General features: G+C 37.9%; 2 protein-coding genes across 9 annotated transcripts in view; both read right to left on the reverse strand.

Moving 5' to 3' along the window:
* Positions 1–299: 299 nt before the first annotated feature.
* panx1a (pannexin 1a) lies at positions 300–10,733 on the reverse strand. 4 transcript variants are annotated; one of them, XM_035528364.1, is made up of 7 exons: positions 10,195–10,733; positions 7,596–7,720; positions 7,066–7,259; positions 4,465–4,966; positions 4,178–4,355; positions 1,641–1,796; positions 300–1,443 (listed from the first exon to the last, which is right to left on the reverse strand). In XM_035528364.1, the coding sequence occupies exons 1-6, from the start codon at positions 10,376–10,378 to the stop codon at positions 1,726–1,728; spliced, it is 1,254 nt and encodes a 417-aa protein (XP_035384257.1). In that variant the 5' UTR covers positions 10,379–10,733; the 3' UTR covers positions 300–1,443; positions 1,641–1,725. The 4 variants fall into 4 exon arrangements, with proteins under 4 accessions (XP_035384257.1, XP_035384258.1, XP_035384260.1 ...); XM_035528365.1 differs by having other exon boundaries at positions 302–1,443; positions 7,066–7,256; positions 10,195–10,729; XM_035528367.1 differs by lacking the exon at positions 1,641–1,796 and having other exon boundaries at positions 303–1,443; positions 10,195–10,732.
* Positions 10,734–15,865: 5,132 nt separating this feature from the next.
* Positions 15,866–20,142, reverse strand: part of urb1 (URB1 ribosome biogenesis homolog) — a 54,641-nt gene continuing 50,364 nt past the window's right edge. For 4 of the 5 annotated variants that reach the window (XM_027025919.2, XM_035528305.1, XM_027025920.2 and 1 more), the window contains 9 exons: positions 19,748–19,908; positions 19,550–19,661; positions 19,312–19,418; positions 19,085–19,228; positions 18,398–18,507; positions 18,036–18,236; positions 17,187–17,428; positions 16,336–16,959; positions 15,866–16,248 (listed from right to left, as the gene is read on the reverse strand). In XM_027025919.2, coding sequence (XP_026881720.2) covers positions 16,064–16,248; positions 16,336–16,959; positions 17,187–17,428; positions 18,036–18,236; positions 18,398–18,507; positions 19,085–19,228; positions 19,312–19,418; positions 19,550–19,661; positions 19,748–19,908 — 1,886 coding nt within the window. In that variant the 3' untranslated portion in view covers positions 15,866–16,063. The remainder of the gene's footprint in view (positions 16,249–16,335; positions 16,960–17,186; positions 17,429–18,035; positions 18,237–18,397; positions 18,508–19,084; positions 19,229–19,311; positions 19,419–19,549; positions 19,662–19,747; positions 19,909–20,142) is intronic. The other variant, XM_027025918.2, reaches the window with a different exon arrangement.

Here is a 20,142-nt window from a genome sequence, read left to right on the forward strand (position 1 = left end):
TATTATTTTGTTGAGCTGCACTAAGCTTATCTCGACCTAAAGTCGATTCAAATGAACAACTATCAGCAGAGAGATCTTGCAGAGGGCCCAACACAACATTTGTTTTGCCTGTCTGTTTATCTAGATCAATGCATATAACTGACTCTGACAGATCCTTAACATCTGTGCATTTCTATCCCTGTGTCCTGGTAAGCACACAAGCTTTGAATACTGCAGGAAACTTACAAGTTAATATGTGCACCTCCAGTTTTAGGCTCATTTTTAAATTATTTGTACTTTAACACTAGTTATCTGATATTGTACACATAGCACAATGATAATTCAGGATTCAAATTGAAGCAGACACTTGGGACAAGACATCAATTCATATCCAGGCTTATTTTTCCATCATTTAGGTTCCATTTGAGCTTATCTAATACAGAAGAAAATGTAAAAAACAAAACAAAACAAAAAAACCCACCTTTTATTTTGGGGGTTTACAATGTATATTTTGATGCTAGAGATTCATTTTCAGTCATGCTTTACATTTCCTGATTCACCAGGGTCTTATACAATAACATAAACACTTTTGAGCATATACATGACATTATGTGAGGCTACACAGTATTTTCCACTAGGTGTGCTAGACATCTCTAAAGTGCCCAAAAACATCTCCAAATGTCTCCAAAGTCATCAGAACAAAAACATCACAACAATGTTCAACAACTTACTAAAAGACAACATTAGCTTCATTATAGCTTCATTGTTAAACGCTAAACAATATTAGCTTCATTACTATTAGGCTAAAAGTTTATGGTGGGGAAAATGTCGAAATACTGTAAAGAAATAGTATGCTTTCTCATTTATACTTACAATGTGTAGCAGGATTCTGAATTTTTCCAGCAGTGAATGGAAAGATCCAGTGATTTGTGATGCAAACATAGCTAGTCCATGCTAGAAGCCACTGAACCATCTCTTAACTTCCAGCTCATATCTGCACCGAAACAACTCCACATAAATGTCAGCTAAAATAAGCATCTTCATTTCCATGATGTCCAATAATATTGGTGATCAAATTATTCCCAAAAACAATTTCTATGACTGCATCATGTAACGATGAGTGGTAAGGAGGCTGGAACTGGGGAGGGACTAATCATGACACATCAGTTTCGCCAAACAGTGTCACATGCATGTGCAACAATGTATTTGGCTTAGAACTCAAAGCAACTCTCGCATACTCACAACCACAAAAACATATATTCACAAAGGCACAAATCAGTCAGACATCAACAAAGTCCGCAATAGTAAAAGGCAATTCCGTCCCCTCCTCTTCTCACTTGGGTGGGACGTATATAGTAGTGTGAGGTGAGACAACCAATCGGGACAAAGGGTGCCGCAATCACGGAGGACCATGAGCACCTGGCATGGCGCATGGATGGAGATGTAGATGATGAGTAACATAACCTGAAACAGAAGCCATACAATGGGGTCATAACATCTTGAAACACATCTCTTGTGGCTGTGGACAATTTCTTTGGCTCCAGTAAATCTTTTTTATGTGCTTTTGCTGTGCTCCTATAACTTTCACCATCATGTAAATTCTAATGTTAACCCTCTTCTTCCTACTTTTTCTGTTGTTCCATGGCTTTCTTATCTAATACCTTGTTCATGTTGTGCTTGCTGATGTTGAAAAGTGGAGGACGGGTTCCCTTTTGAGTCTAGGTTCTTCTTGAGGTTTCTTTCTTGTTACTGTTGCTTTTGGTGTGCTAACTGGGGGCCTGGTCCCAGACATTTATAAAGCTGGTTTCTGACAATGCCTGTTGTAAAAAATGATATTAATAGTTTAATTTGATTAATTTAGTAATTTCTTACATTATGCATAACTGGAAGAGTCTCCTAAACTTCAGCCAGTCAAGATTCCTCATCCTAATTACCTGCATCATTCTGATTCTTTCCTGATTAATTCTAATGGTTTTAAAAGCTGTTTATTACCTTATTTTGTCTGAATAAAATTTGATTTATAAATTCCCCAAGCAATGTCAACATTGGCACACTGCATCACATCTGATCATCTGACTCTTCTCATATCACACACAGCAGAAATACTGTAATTTATAGCATAGAGCAACCTCATTTTTGTTGTATTATGCCCATATGTTTTGTGCATACCCTTGTTCCAAGTCTCCATGTATAATGACTGTAGTTGATTAAGAGAGTGATAATGGGTGCCTATTAAAAAAAGATAAATTTTTGGCTTAAAATATATCCAACTAAACAGCCTCTGCCTAATCACAGTTCAAATCCTGTCTATGATTAAAAGACAGGCTATCTATTACAAACATGTCTTCCTGTTTCTCATCTTATACCATATAGATTTCTCTCACCCAGCCATGTCTGAGAAAGAGAAAACTGCCAACATACTCTTCTACAGTGTATTTTACTTTTTTTGAAAGTAAAAAAAACTTTTTGGACTTTTTTCTTTCTTTGAAAGAAGACTCTGAATGTTGGATGTGAAGTCCCCTTGAGGTAAAAGTGTATTAAAATCATTAAGCTTATGTTCAGTGTTCTCTCTAAAGTTAGTTATGATAGTGCTTAGTAACCTCATTAAAATTAGTAATACTTAATTTTACTAAATGTGCTAAATGCACAAATATCTACATGTCTAACATAGGGATAGCAAAGGTATTTAAACAACTTAATTCTTAACTATAATGCCAATAAGTGTTGTGTGATACCAGCATGATATCCTTAAACATCCACATTCCAGGTACCTTTTTCTGTAGGTGCAGTAAGAATGCACCTATGCAGACATGTAAACACAACCACAAATGACCAAAGTGTAAAAATCTGATTTATTGACAAGAAACATACAAAATCTTGAATCTAGCATGCTTTTAAAAGCACACAAATTCATATGAAATGACAACTACACAGAATGAATAGAGTGAATGGGACAGCTATCCCATCTAATGCAATAAACTGTGTTTTCAAGTTGTTCATCACTGAAACCCAGTGAGAACACTCACAAACTTGCATTTAGTTATCAATGTAGTTATACATTTGCCTATGAATTTGTGTGTATCCCTACCCAATAGGTACCTGTCAGTTTAAAGGTTGCTGGTATGAGCTGTTGTAGTCAAGCCAATATGATGTATAGTATCACATGTACTACATACAGAAGAAAACTCTTAGCCCAGTCTAATATTTATTAGCACCTCACACACAGGCAGGTAAGCATTTCTTATAAAAATTTGTTTAAAAGTAGCATAACGCAGCACTGAATTAACACACCACATTGCTTTGCACACTTAAACTCACATGCATGTGTGCACACAGCGCAGAACAAGTACCCAGTAGGCAACACGGAGTGGTGCCCACTCCAGTGTTAACTCCACGTTATCTCCCAGAACAGTGTCTACCATCCCATCACCACAGCAGTTACCCACATCATAGTATTGTACAAACAGAAATGCCAGATCACTCATTGGTGTATAACCTTGTCCCTGGACTTCCTGACACAGTCTTCCAGCAGAAGAGGAGAGACTTCTACAGAATCCAAAGAGCACATGCATGCACACACACACACAAAATAAACAAACAAGTGTACATACAAAAATACAGGTAAATTATAAACATGCAACATAATAGACATCACCCTGAATCTCTAATGCATGCAGTGCTTTCTGATTTACAGAAACTAGTATTGTTTTTTATTTTTAGATTGGTCAGTAAAACTTTACATGAAGATAATGTTAATTTTCATTTAGAATCACTGGAATACACTCATGGCCACATTAATTGGCATGCACAATTTATGTTATTGACCACTCTACCCATCAGTAGTGAATTTCCATTATAGGAGTATAATATTTAGGTGTAATGGACTACTCTTAATCCAGCAGTGTCAAGTAAAAACCACACCACCACTGTTTGACAGAAACTTTCACCAGGTCAACTGCCACAATAATGTCAGTGTTAATTATGCTTATAGAAGTAAGTTGGAAAGGTTTTTTAACAAGATGAGACTATTTTGGACACACAGAGCTATAGAGATATGATGTGTTTTTGTAATGGGGATAGGGATTACATAACACTATGTTACAGAAGAATTTTTTTTGTCCGTTCAAAATGATTTGTTTTATCATGCAGTTAGCCCTGTTAGATTCGCACAGTATATAACACCCATTTCATTTCTCACCTTTCATCTCCACACAATTTCTCTGGCCATCCTGGTTGTTGGTCTCATTTGATTCTGACTTCTGTGGGATCTTCCAAATTCTGCCATCCAGCACATCCGTTTTAACCTGTCCTAGCGTCTGCAGCAGGAGCAGAGTATCAAATTGCTCCTCTCTGCCCTCTTTTAAGTGCTCCAGCACCTACACACCCACCAGACACACGCACACACACCCCAAACACCCTACCTGTTTCATTTATGCATGACATTAAGCAGCTTCATTCAAAATCACAGGATAAGTGTACACACACCTTCAAGCACTTGTAGCTTTTCAGTTCACTCAGGTTCTCCTCCAGAAATAGCAAGTACATAGACAAGTCATCCCAGGTTCTGTCTCCAAACTCAATCACCCCAAGCGTGGGCAGCATCTCATATGGCTTCAGGAAAGCACCAGAAATTTTCATGGGAACCAGCATAGCATAAACACATGCAGGTACCAGAAAAAGATACACTCCCAGGTTGATGTAGCTAAGGAGTTGAAACACTCCCACAGCCACCAGCTTGCATTGCATAGCAGCAGGTACAGATGAGTCATTGAGCAGCACACCCGAGCGGATGTTACAGGAGAACTCGTCCGTTGCAGACAGTCGGATGTAGTAGCCCAGGTAGGCACAGGTCAGCAGCAGGGCTAAAAATGTGATGGCCCGGCACAGTATGTACCGTATTAAGATGTAACAAGAAAATCGCTTGGTCTTCAGATACTGTTCCACCAGCGGGTATCTAAAATAAGTTTCTGCCACATCTGGCCCAGAGCTAAGCACATGCATGCGCGCGCACACACACACGCACACACACACACATACAGAGAGATCCATCCACAGCCACACATGAATGATAATGATTACAACCTCAAAATAATGAGCAAAGTCAATCACTAAACATCAGCAAAAGTGTTGGATGTTTACCCTCACACTGGCAAATAAACAGCTGGGCCAGGAATTTCTGTCTTAAGTTGCATGAGGATATGTATTTGAAAGACGCTACAAGGCACTTCTCTTAGTCACTGTTGACAAGGGTGTCTGCAAAATACTCTAAATGTAAATGTAAGTTGCTTAATAATTCACTATACAAGTGAAAGCTTGCAAACTTGGAATATGCTTTTTTAGTGTAGCGTATGTAAGGGTCGAGGGAGAGTTTGACTCTTAATAGGCTGGCCCAGGTGGCAGTCCTGTTCTGTAGCCAGACCATATTCCCACAAAGTGAGTCAGAAACTTGGTGCGGTTTACTCTTTTCTTGTATAGCCGCAAATATGAGGTCTATTTTAGGTGCAGAAAGTAAAAATACACTACTGGGATTTTTTTTACATTTTTTTTTACACAATTGACTGGCTATGCTAATTAGGTCAAGAGATCAGGTACAATTAAATTAGTGAAACCAACTGACAAAATTATGGCAAAACTTTTTTCCATCCTGAATTTTTACATCTCAAACAAAAGAACTTGCTTGTGTTCACATACAATCAGCCATAATATTCATCCATCAGAGGTTTTAATAACACTGACTCTCTCATTACAATTGTACAATTACATCTGGCAAGGGCTGGGATGTATTAGGCAATAAGTGAACAGTCAGTTCTTGAAGTTGGTGTGTTGCAAAAATGGGCAAACAAAGATCTGAGCTACACCAACAATGGCCAAATAACAATGGCTAGACAAGTGGGTCAGAGCATCTCCAAAATGGCAGTATGCAGTGGTCAGTACCTACCAAAAGTGGTACAAGAAGGATAACTAAAACTGGTAACAGGGTCATGGGCGCATAAGGATCATGAACATGTAGAGAGAAGGCTAGCCTGTCTGGTATGATCCCATAGAAGAGCTACTCCAGCACAAATTGTGCTAACTATGATAGAAAGATTGTCAGAGCACAGTGCATTGCAGCTTGTTGTAAAAGGGGCTGCGTAGCTGCAGATTGGTCATGCCGATACCAACCCCTGTCCATTGCTGAAAGTGTTTACAATGGGCATGTGAGCATCAGAACTGGACCATGGAGCAATGGAAGAAGGTGGCCTGATCTGATCAATCACTTTTCCTTTTATATCATGTGGATGGCTGTGAGTGTGCATATCACTTACCTGGGGAATAGATAGCACCAAGATGCTTTATGGAAAGATTGCAAGCCAGTGGAGGCAGTGCGATGCTCTTGGAAATGCTCTGCTATGAAACCTTGGGTCCTTCCAATCATGTTAATGTTGCATTGATACATAACTGCCTAACTGAACATTACTGCTGACCAAGTATACCTCTGCAAGATAACAGTTTTCCCTAATGGCAGTGACCTCTTTCAACAGGATAATGCCCCCGGCCAAACCACAAATGCCTGTACATTGTTCAGAAATGGTTTGAGGAACATGAGAGTTTGAGGTTTAGACTTGGCCTCCAAATTCCCCAGATGTCAATCCAATTAAGCATCTGTGGGATCTGCTGCTAATGCCTTGGTGCCAGATACCACAAGACACCTTAGAGAACATGTGGAATCCATGTCTTAATGAGTCAGAGCTGTGTTAGTGGCATGATGGAGACCTATACAATATTAGGCTGGAGGTTTCAATATTATGGATGGTCAGTGTATACAGTATATAAATGTGTTGATTCAGGTTACAGTGAGAACTCTTAGAAGGTTATGGTTAAGAACTTTTCTTGATTGATTTAATGATTAATGATTAAAACTTCATTACTCTCTGCATGAGAGAGAGAAACTCCTATGCATTTGAACCATGAAGCACTGTTGTGTTTATTAACCTGTAAAACAATGCATGCTAAGATGGTGTGTGTTTACCTGCATAGAGTTGTGTTCGTGTAACTGCAAAATAGGCACCTTTATGTATGTGTGTATGAGCATGTACGTGCGCGTACCTTTGAGTATCAAGATGTGTGGAGTTGCTGTTAAGACCCTTGGCCAGTTTGATTGCTTTGTTGTATGAGCGGTCCAGTTCCTCCATGATGAAAGTCAGATCAGAGGAGAGAACTGGTGCGGCTGTGAAACGCCAAAACAAGGCTGGAACGTAAACCAGAACTGCTACAAATAGGAGGATATAGGGGAAAAACTTCTCCATGGGATGGAGAAGGTGCGTCAGAGAGAGAAAAAGAAAAATGTATTAATACTTATCTGTTTACATCACTGAGAATAAGCATCAAATTAAAAAAATAAACAAAAACAGCATAAAGCCAAGATGGCCTTTGAAACATTCATTACTACTATGTGCATTTTTCAACTTTTTAGTTTAGTAAGTTCAGCACTGTTGGAGCATAATTTGTCCACAGGGCACATGAGAGCAAGAATAGCAGATATGTCTGTGCAAATCTGTGATGTGGTTAGAAGATGCAGGTCAAATTCCAAAATAAAGCACCATGACTTAGTATGCCTGTGTTATATGATTGAATACCTTATGCAGTGAAAGGGGTAGCCCGCCTGTGTCTTGTCTCTGTACAGCTGCCCAGCAGTAAGCGTCTACAAAGGCAGCCTGTCGCCAGGAGAAGTTAGCAGGAGAAAAACAGCTGATCTGAGTGCCTGAGAACAGGAGAGCACCACTCTTATTTATAACCTATTACATTTCTGCAGGTGTGTGCATAAATACATTGTGGGCTTATTGTTCTATAGGTTACAATAATACTGTTTTAATAGCACTAAAACATGAATCATTTTTCCCAAATGAAGAATCTTTCCTTTTTAAAAATTATTTCCACTAGTTTTAAAAAAAATGCATAACTAAAAAAAAGTATTTGAAGTGGAACTATAGGATTTTGTAATGTTTTATAAACTTAATACAAGTGTTCATGTGGTTTTTTTTCCCCCAAGGAAATCCATGACAAAATTGAATGTCTAGCTGTGTTGACAGGGAATCTCAGACACACACACACACACACACATAGACATACATACATAGATGTGTGTGTGTGTGTGTGTGTGTGTGTGTGTGTGTGTGTGTGTGTATCTATGTATGTATGTAATGTGGGCCTGCCACTACTGCTGAAAAAGTCCTAGAGGAAACACTGCTCTATCATCTGTTCTGATGCAGTTCAAGCTCAATCTTAAAGGAGAGTGCTGCTCGTCTGGCCTTTGAATCAGGGTGACCACTGTGGACCCACCAGCATATTCCACTAACTTCATGGACATCACATCCCACATTTCAAGCCAGCAAGTTAGAAATTGTGCATACTCACAGGATAAGGTGTAAAAATATCCTATGCCATTAGGGCACTCCACCTTTAAGGTGCATTTCCCCAACTTCGTCTGTGCTGTGCTTATCCACTACCACTAACTAGCCCTTTCTGCTAACTTCCTCACAACCACCCTTAAATTAGTATTATCTACAACAAAATCACTAGATAACTTTAGTAAAAATAAATTCTTCAATGCTATACTTTGTGCCATACACATTTCAATAATGGTAATCAATTTGACAACCAAAATTTCTCACTAAACCTGAACTTAACCTGGGAGCAGTTTGGCCATGGAAAACAAGCTGCCTGGGTGACTAAGTTGGTTGGAGTGAACCACTGTCGTAATGCTACTAATACTGTGTTAAACCCAAGGCTAAGTTGATAAACAAAGAATTGTGCTTTTGTGTGCTCTCAGGTGACAGGTAATCATATGTAACAACTGCTGCCTAGTGACATAAAATATGACTTGGAATATGACCTCATTATCCTTGGCTTCTCGTCTTAGGTTTTACACTGCAGGCTTGTAACATCTGGTGAGGTTTGTCTCTTTCTATTAGAACCATAGAGCTTTGTGAATTTCCCCATTTTGACCACATATCCCCTTTTCACTGCAACCAACCATATGCTCTTCTGTTGGAGAACAGAACACGCATATTGTTTTGTGTATAACAAAACACTTTACAAATTTTATAAAACAAGTTTTTTTTTTTTGATCCCTTAATTGCTTCTATTATGAAAACAACCTGGAACTAATTCAGTTCCATCACTTGTAAGAGCAGAAATTATAAACATGATTTTGATAATCAAATTTTCATATAGAGTTCAAATAGCTACATGTTTTTCTAGTTAATGTGTGTTTTACATCTAACAAAATTTTACACTTTACCAATTCTTGTATTCAAATAAATTTTTTTTTAATTCATGAAATTTATGATTGCAGATGTGTTGTAAATAGCATGAATTTATTGCATATAATTGCTCCCCCCAACTCAAAATGTAACATAGAACCTCTCTGTATCATTGTAAGTGAAAACTTGTATGAACTTCTAGTTCATGTGTTCAACTGCAGGAGAGAGCAACAAAGTACAGAAATATACCACCATTCACAACATCCAAAAAAGCACACAGTCAAAAAATAAAAAATAAGATTTACATTACTTTATTCCACTTCTCTTCTGTATTTGCTTAAGTTCCTTATTGTCCAGTTCAAAGTTCCAAAATCAGAGAAACAGAGGAAATGAGAAATGATAGGGAGGAGATGAAAACAAGCACTTGTATTGATACATGCGTCATCATTTTTGGGCAATATGTGAATTTATTGGTAGCCTCTGTAATCAAGAAAAGCCATTATCATGCTATTGAGAACATGGGCTTTAATATCTGAAGCTATATTTATCAAGATCTGTGGAACTCAATAATTTTATTTTGCACCAAAATAACTTATAGATGTATGAACTATATTAATACTACAAAAAAATGTATTTATTTTTGCATGAAAGTGAAAACTAGTGGATATATTAAATTTTAGGTAAGTAAACATTCTTCATTTGGGTAAAAACATACATTTGTTAAACTGATTATTATAAAACATTCGGCAACAAATATTTACATGAACACATTTAGCAAAATATCCTTAGGGTTTCTCGGATGTTCAGTACAAATTTCACACCAATCCATTGTGAAGTGAACCGAAGATCATGAAGTCATGGGAAAGTCGTTGGGTTTTTAATAGATGCGGAGCCTTTTGTGGTGTGCATATGAAAGCATCGCAAGCAGGGTAGGTTTATCTAAAGTAGCTATAAATAGCTATGTAACACTTACCTACAGATACCTCTTGAGCAAAGGCGAGGGAAATAAGCAGTAGAGGCAGTCCAACTGCAATACAAGTAACCATCTTATCCAGGGCCAGGTCCAATCTTATACCTTTATACTTCGCTTCCGATGTGGGCTCCTTGAGTAAAAAGTCCGTGAAAACATACTCTGTAGCAACGTGCGCTATAGCCATACTTTGGTTTTTACAAACCAATTACCAATTTATCAGTTCACACTGTAGATAAATAAAGAGAGAGAAATTTTGAAAGCAAAACGTCCACGCGGAACATCAAAGGCAGACTCGACATTCAGGAAGGTCTTCCACAGCTCATGTTGTTCTTCCCGTTCTTGTTAATTCAACATCGAACGCCGCAAGGCTCATTAGAGCCAGCTACTAGGGAAAGGCAAACTGCCAATCGAGACAAACAGAGTTTTTCTTGTTTTCGCTTCTTCGGTTTTTTTTTTTACGTGTTCTTAGTTTATTTCTTGCGGTGTTTACTTGCGGCTAACAATGATCAGGAAATTACCGCCCCTTACTGGACTGGAGTGTGGAGGTCCATGGCTGAATAGACTATACATATGCATAACCTACATATACCCGTTCAAAAATCCTAAAGTAAAATCCTACGAAATAATCGTGTCGACTTGAGAAAAACTGTCGGTCCTCGTGCCTTCCTGCCTTGTGTGTCAATCTCTTCAGTGTCATATTAGGCCCTATTCCAGTGCTCGAAGCGGGCAGGTAATCATGTGAATTAATTTGCCTCTTTCTCCTATCAATGCGCATTCGCGAAATCATGACACCTTCATCCGACGCTGTTGACAGGTTTAATCGATGTAGCTATGTGAGGTGTAACGTTAGGTTTTGTTTCTATTCCTCTGACTAAGATACTTTTACAGCTTTACAATTTAACACATACTGTAAAGCTTAGAAGGTATTGTTAGCAAATTTAATGTTTAAACATTGGTCGGATAATCTTAATTTCACGTTTTCAGCCTCTGCGTATCTTAACTGTTACATTTAATGTGTCAGTGTTGATTTTAATTAGGCTACATATTATTTCTCAGACAGGTGTTATTATTTTTATTACTTGACAGATTGATTGATGTGTAGTTTATGTCCTACAACCTCGCTAAGGTTGTGGACTTGAAACATTTGAAACTTTTTTTGTTTAAGACACAAATAAACTAGCTAGGTAGCTTTATTACCTGGTACAGTAATGCGTTTATGCTACTCATCTCCATTATTCTACTTTTACTCGTTTTACTCTGAGACCAAGTGTAGAGAAGTGATATTCCACGTAACATACTGAAGCTGCCGTGCATTCATCTTTGCTTTGCAATTAAACAAGCTTTCGTATGTCGTCTCACACTTGAACGCAAAGGGAACATGGATAACTGGTACTACAGACAATAGTAAAAATAAATAAATAAAAAATCAAAGCACTCAGCAGGCAATGAGAGGCAGCATTCCAGTGACGGAGAAGAACAGACGGTAAACTTTATGAACACCAACAAGATATACAATAAAGGAGGCGTCTCAAGAGCAACTGAAAACCTTAAATTTGGGGTCCTCTTTGATTCTCATTCTTATCTCCTAATCTCATGGTGAGGTGAGAATCCTCCAATCATGTCTCCTTCTCTCCACTTTTTTGCCCCTTTCTCCTCTACATTCTTAGAGAACACAGTATTGTATCTCAGTAGTGAATCATCCCTTCTCCATCCATTATCTTTGACCCAACAATGAGGTCATTAAAAAAATAAAAATTAAACTAGACCCATTTTATTATAGGCTGATGCCATGGCCTCAAGACTTATTGCCTGAATTCAAGACCAAACAAATATATTGCTTTGTTTTTAAAGTCCCTAATGCATAGTTTCTTATAGTGACCCCAGGTCTCACGTGATATGCAAAAAGCATACATTTTTTACTGAGTCTCAAACAATCTCAGCTGCTATAGCTCCTCCCACCACCACCTAATGACCCTCTGCTGTGGTCCAACCCCCTCTTCACTGGCCAACTATTTCTCCTTTGCCTGAACAGACGTTCTTGTGCACGATGGGCTTTGGGCACACATACACTCACCAAACCCACACTTGGATGTCTAGAACACCAGAATAGACATTTATTGCTCATTTTATTATTTTTTTTCTCTCACTGCATATTTTACGCTTTATTGTTACATCGTTGCTATTGTGGTATCCGTTGTCGACCAAAGGAAGATGGCTCCCCCTTTGAGTACTTCTCACGGTTTCTTCCTCATGCTCTAAGGAGTGTGCTATGTCACCTTTGACTTGCTCATTAGGGGTTTAGATTCGAACATGTGTAAAGCTGCTTTGTTACAACAGCTGTTATAAAAATCACTACATACATCACACATTTGACTTTGACTGACTTTGAAATGGTATATAAAATGCAATTAAACTATATCTGATGAGGTTGGTATGTGAAAAGAAAGGGCAGCACCTAGAAGGTAAAGGTCCCAGAAAAAGTCCACTGAAAGTTTTTCGTTTTCTTGGTCATTATTTGGTTTACTAAGTAGCCTGCCCTACCTGGTTAATAATTCTCACAGGTTACTTAAACAGTTTTTTTTTTCCCACCACTATAGTTTGGGTTTATTGTTTCAGTTACATTGTTATGTTTGTACTATCGTGATTTTAGTGAGCTCAGTACCTCTGGTCATTAGTAGAATCTTAATTATTTTTAGGCCTATTCTACCTCTGCTTATTCAATAAACATACCCTTAGTTATAACTCGTCATCTATGAGTGGTATTTTAATAGAACTGGCGACTTTATTACTTTGAGGATGAATTAATAATAATTAATACATTGACTAAAATGAATTAATTTTCTCTGTTAGTCAGGGTGGTGCATCAATTATTCTTATCAATTCTGATGGACAAATTATGAGTGTTCATATTGCTACATATTATGGTGCATCCATGTGAAGATGTCGAAAAACCCATAGATGTTTAGAATATCACTCAGTTAAATTCATTAAAGAAATCCATAATCATATTGTGCCACGGTCCCAGTGTGGGAGCAGTTTCTCGCCTTGTGTGGTTGTCTATATGTGTTCATAAACAGGTTTCTTACTGAGTAAATTGTGTGACAACAGATTATGTTACGGCTGTGTACACAATGTTAATTTTCAAATTATAGTGTTCCTGGACTCAGAAAAATGCATGCTTAACTTCCCAGATGCTCAAACCCTTGTAACAATCGTTAATACAACTACGTACTCAGTAAAATAGATTTGTGCAAGGTGGGAATCACCCCCAGATTGAATTAGGAAACGGTTGGTTGTTTGGTTAAAGATCGGATGCTGTGTGCACTGTGACAAGTGTGCCAATGGTTCTCTGTATACAAATTTGTTTAGTGTGGCATTGGATGTACATTCTTCAATGTATCCCTTGCATCCTTTGTTGGACATTGCTAGTTGATATGTCATGATAGACGTAGATCCTTGTGACGCCCCTGGTGAACTGTGACCAATCCTTGTGTCCGACTAAAGTGAGTCGCTCAAGAAAATTTGGGAAGAAGTAACCCTGCATCAATAGTGGTAGTCAAATTAAGGAAGTGCAGCCAGGCCTGTGAATAAGCAAAGAGTCCCAATAATCATCTCAATAATCAAGGTAGCTTTAAGTTAGTTCTTGGTACTGTAATTTTCCAAAATTTTATTCTTAAGTTTTGATTGTTAACATTGTGTTCCCTGGTGGATGTAATTATACAAACCTTTTGACACTATGACACAATAAGTTGCAATAACCTTAACCCTGTGTCTCTCTACACCCGAGTACAGCCTGTGCCTAGGCTCTCATTGGTAATTCTTAGGATATGCAACTGATACCTACAAGAAAACGAGGCCTACAATAGACAATCCGTTCATTAATTAAATTCCTCCTCATCTTACCAGTTTTTATGTCAGATGCGTGGATTTGGGCACGGGGTTGCCTGGTTGTTTGATGATTTTAACAGCGAATCAATGAGCAAGGGAACAGGAGGAAATAGTTTGTGAGCTAATGACTCTCAGCTATGCTATTGTGGTGATGCATGCTGAGCTGATTAAGGATCCGGCAGAGAATGCTTAACTGTGGGCTCCAAGAGTATAAGAAGTAGCCATTTGTGGTGTTGACAACCCTTTGTAATTCCACCCAGATATTTGACTCTTCTCACTGGGCGCTAGGCTGTGCCTACTCCCAGGCAGAGTGCGAGTATAATACTATTACGGGTGGAAGTAGAGTTGTAATTTGGAGTTCTTGCACCTAACGCAAGTACACAACAGGGATGAGTGTTTGTGGCGATTAGTGTACTGCAGTAGTGTCCTTATTCCAGCTTTCGTTGGCGATCCTGGAAGATGGACAAGGGAGCTTGGTGGATGTGCCCTCTCCCATTTAAATATGCGACACCTCTATTGTTAGTTGCCGTAATGAGGATTTTGTGGTTTAATGTTTTTAATTATTTTCGATCTCCCTCTCTCTTCTAGGAACTCAGGGCTTTTATTTCCTAGGTGAGTCATTCATGCATTTTGGTGACCCTATTTTATATATATATCCGCCTCCCACCTTATTTCTCTTCTTCCAACTCAAATTAAGACGTTATGAACTAGACAAGGTTCATCAAGACAGCCAGGACCCACAGTGCATCATAAACTTAGGGTCCAATCTTAACACTTTTGATAAAGGATCAAATCACTAGCAACAGCACTTTCAAAACATTACAAGAATGTCATAGCCGTAATCATAAGCTTCTAATTTTCTTACCATAGTCTAACTTTTCCTGTCCTTTCCATAATTGCCAGGGTAATGATTTGTAGGTATCGAAATGTGTGTGCTTGCCAATTGGTGCTTCAGTTAATCTAATCAGTTCTGATGTACCGTATCTGATCTGTAGTTAAATTCTATACAGTGAAATGTAGAATGCCTTCTAAAATCTGTGAAGTCTGACATTGAGAAGCTTGGTCTGTGAAATTTTTGTCTTTAGTAGGGCCTGAATTATAAAACCTCTGTAATCAATACTTGTTAACTGAATACTAATATCTTCTACAGAGTAGAAGCTATTTATCGAGCACTTACTCTATTACTTTTCAAGGAAATGCCTTATACTTCCTCAACTATCACTCTCCACCCATGGATGACACTTATTTTCTTCAAACTGACATTTTAAATTCTGCAATTATTTCCTTTTAGCCAGAAGTGATCATATATCTCTTAAGGATGTGACCTAAAGCTTACTGAAAGACATCTTGGAATCCTTCCTTTCCATTGTGAAGTCTATATATAATTGAGATTTTCATTGTTTCAATCATGGTAGCTAACTGAAATACATGTGAATAATGGAAAGCTTATTTGGATGGTAGGACTGAAATAAAATAACAATTTGAATTAATAATTAAATCACAGGTTAATAAAATTGTTTGGAAAACAGGGGGGGGGGGGGCAGTGCCACTGACAAGAAGTACCACTGTCACCTGGTTGCCAACTGCGAGTATGTGTTATAATACAGTTCTGAGAGGTGCTTTAAAAATACTATTTAAATTGCTAGAGCTGAACAATTCTTTAAAGAAGTCATTCATTTTGTACCTTAACATTACTGGAGTAGTACCATGACATTTTTTATCCCACACCCACATACACACACAATAGGTTCTTGTAGGTCACACAAAGACACGAACATCGTAATAGGGACAGTACTTTTTTTAACATTGAAGAAAAGAAAAAAAATCAATCAGTCTACATGTGATTATCCTCTGGCTATGCATTATTATACAACAACATTGACATGCATGTTGAACATCACATTTATAATTTTCTTTGTTAAAATGGGTTCTTCCAAAGTAAAATGTAAAATAAGGTCTTCAAAAGATTTTTGATTCATGATTACATGGTCATGTCCACTGTCGAAAGAACATCTTCACAAATCTGCATAATAGGTGCTCTGGATTTTTTCTGTGTCTTTTTTCTGTGTCTTGTTACTAGTCGGGCATGGGTCAGGAACATCTGAGGCACTTTTGCTCTGCTCAAGAGCTCATGGATGTACAAGGATAATAACTTCAACCTGGCCTCTGAGCAGAACAGATAGAACAAAATTACACTGGAGAATAAAGTAACCTGTACCACTTAACCATTTAAAATACTTGTGTGTGTCTTACCTTTTTTGGCACCCTCATCATTAGTTGGGTGCAAACATGCTTTTAAAACAGTTGTGTGAAGAACATTAGAAGTTCCTTCTTCCTCAAGCAAGTGCACCATAATTGTGGTAAAAAGCTGAAGTGTCTCTAATTTGGAGTTGCAGTGCTTCTGCATTCTGTATTCACAAGTCTGGTGGTACAGTGCTAAGAGGTCACTTCTCATATCTTCATCATTTAGCAAAGACTTTGCAATCACTTTATGGGGCACTATAACTTGTTGAAACCATTTCAGAGTTTCATAGGTGCTATTATCATATGATTGCTCAGACAATGCTTTTAAGACCCATTTGAGGAGTATGTGTGCAGTTGCATTGATAAGATTGGTGCAGTCAGGCATGTCTCCACTATGAAGGTCAGGGCTGTTGGGTGGAGTCAGAGCTGAAGGCTTAGGTTTAAGGCCAGGGCTGTTGGGTAGGAGAGGCCATGGTTCCCAGTGTGTGAGAACACTTGTGAGGAGGGGTTTGCATTCCACCAAACACTGCTCATGTTTCTCTTTATCTTCATCTGCCATCGCACTGAGTTTCTCCATACAGGATTGAGGGAACTCTGAAGAAACATTCCCTTTCACTTTCTCTTTAACATTACCTGAGAAAACAACTTGGTTGTTTACGGTTCATTTAAAAACAATAATGTATCTACACCTATACATCTATATCATATCTACATCTACAACTTATCACTTATTAATCAATCACAGGACAGCAAAGTGAATAAAATGTAAAATAAAGTATTTTTTAAAAAAGGAATGGCGAATGCCTTGAATTTTTTTAAACATAAATTTTAGAAACAAAACATTCCTGCTTAATACCTACCAAGCAGTGCTTTAATGTTGTGTTTGTTGGCTAGGTTTTGAAGTACACAAAGTAAAGTGGTATCCTGGGACAGTGTTCCCCAGCACTGAAGCAAGGTGAGTACTGCAGAACAGGAGAGCTCCTGGGGGTGCATTGCTAGACATCTGGCATCCCTCGGATCATGCTCAATTGTGCCACGATGCCTCAGCACAGATGCCAGAATCTTCAGAAAGCACAGCATTTCATGTGCTTTCACTCCATTCCTGATTGGAATAGATTAGAAAAAAATGTTTCACTCCATTAAAAGGTGAGATTTTCTATAAATAGTTAATTACCATAATAGAATTTTGCAAGTGATAATGTTTTGAACCGATAATTATGGTGTAATGGTTGTGGACTGGGAAAGAACTTGGAGAACTTTGCTTGGACTTTAAGCTAGGTTTTTTTTAATTATCCAAACTAATTAAATGAAAATCTTCAGTGTGGAAGGACAAGATCCCATCTGGCCTTGGCGATTTCTGCATGGTTAACCCTTCAATTGCTATAAAGATTTCACCCAGTTTATATGTATATAAATATGTAATCCTTTTTTCATTGTCAGGTATTTTATAAGCTTGATATCTAAGCCTGATAAATTGTCTTTTTACTTTTTCATTTCTAATGATATTACCACAATCATCTTAACACTTTAATGCTTATATTTTATTTTTGATTACATTTTACAACAATTTCTTTCTGTCCTTAAATTTTTACACTTGTACCTCAGAAATAATTGTATTTGTTTTTTTTAAACGTGAGCCACAAATCCATAGCTGGTTAAAATCTTAAATTTCTTGCTTCAAATCGAAAACCATTTTAGTGATTGGTTACCTTAGATGCCTAATGACTGAGAGTAGGGCAGTCAGGAAGTCATTGATGATTGGCAGAGGTAGCCATTTGCCCAAACTATGTTGTTGCTTCTCTGCTGAACTGCTCCACTGCATCTTGCTCTCCTTTTGGCCCATGTTGGTGAACCACAGAGCACTGAGCAGTCCTATCACTGCGTTGAGCAGTCTGCCATCAACACAACTACTGAAAACATGTGACTGATTAGATGACATTTTGTCTTTTTTAAATAAAACATCTGGTCACACTAAAGATGAAAGAAATGTTTGTTAAGGTGCAGAACATCACAGGGAAATTATATCATTTCAACAGTTGTACATACAGGTTTTTTTTTTTTTAATACTCACTTCTTTTCTATAATCTGTACTGTCCATGTTAAGACTCCATGAGCATGGGTGAGGCCACAAGATGCGTTGGTGACAAGTGCAGTCTTCCTAAGTACATCGATAATCTGAATCTGGGAATGAAGACATTAATGGCATGATTATTTTCCATAGGAAATACTTCCCAGACAATTGCACTACACAGAAAAACTGCTTGCCCTAAAAAGAAAACCCATAATTAACCATTTAAGAATATAAACTGAAACTTGAGCATGCCAAGTGCTAATGTATATACAATGACAAATTAATCACACACCATTTAAAAACATCTAGTTAAAACCATTCAAAAGCCATTTTCTCTTAGCGGTGCATTTTATAAATTTACAGTTGCATACTGCACTCCATCTCATGGCAGGCCTTAATAGTCAACCATTACATAATCCATTCATCACCATTGCTGACTTTCCAACACTCCATTAACATGGCTAATATGACTGTGGGTGTTGAACTGTTGCAAGTTGATCATGCACTGTTCAGATCAGTCCTCTACCTAACAACAGATTGGCTAGTCACTATCAGCTGTTTCTGATATACATGTTTGTCATTAATACATACAATGTGTTATAGTATTTGATTGTGACTTCCAAAAAAAGTGAATAATTTAATCTCCCCTTTTAAAACCCAACTTGGTGTGTAATGGACACACTATACCTGCACATGCTGATCAACGAGAGGGCTGCTGCAGAAGCCAAGGAGTGTGTGGTAGATGCTTTGCTGTTCACATAATTCATAGGACAGCCGATCTCTCATACCCTCTTCCAACACCTTCAGCACCCACTCTCGCTCTAGTTTGTGCTGAGAGAGCCAAACAGTTTCAAAGTCAAAAAATTGCTGGCTGTAAACAGTGGTATATCAAAAAAGAGAAAATGATACATTACCTCTAAATCAAAGCTATAGAACAGTTTGAAGAATTCAGGAACCCTCCTGAGATCCACATACTGGGTTCTCAAAAGAAACCTATTTATCACCAGGTACATGTGCTCCTCTGTAGGTGAAACCATTTTGACAATAAACAAATTTATCTTATCAATAATGTGACATGTCATTACCTCCCAGTCACAGAGGTAAAAAAACACAAAAACAAATACAAGTTAAATAAATCAAAACAGCACTTACCAGGTCTTAGAATCTGCTGAACCATTTTGGTGATATAGGTGGCATGCATAAATGAGACCCTGATATTGCTTTTGTGAACCCCATTCCTGACAGTTTCCAACAGGTACAGCAACTGGAGACAAAATAGCTTGCTTGTAATTCAACTGTGCGAGTTTTAATAACAACAGTAGGGACTAAAAGTTGTGCTGGTATGAGTACCTGTTTCTTTTCTCTGAAGCAGGAAGCCTCCAGATGCTGGTAGAAGGAGCCAAGTATATGGTAGGCTGCAGCCCTCATGTTGTGATCATAGCTACTAAGGGCCACTACAGTGACACCTAAAGCATGACTGGACACAAACTTTTGACAGTCGACAACAGACTCTGAATAAAAGAAAGAAAAATATCTCATTAAAAAAAACAAAAAAACAAAAAAAAACTTTCTACGTTTCAAATAGTTTCAGTTTTTCTCTCCCCATTTGTCTGTTGTCTGTTTTTTGCAAGTAACGTACTCAGGGTTAGCATAACAGTGACCAGTGTTTAGAGACTATGAATTGCATTCAACTTCACTGCTAGCATGTAATTTCTGAGCTACATAACTCACCAAGCAAACGTTGA

The sequence above is a fragment of the Electrophorus electricus genome, chromosome 7 (genome assembly GCF_013358815.1).
Source record: "Electrophorus electricus isolate fEleEle1 chromosome 7, fEleEle1.pri, whole genome shotgun sequence".
In the NCBI taxonomy this organism is placed as follows: Eukaryota; Metazoa; Chordata; class Actinopteri; order Gymnotiformes; family Gymnotidae; genus Electrophorus; species Electrophorus electricus.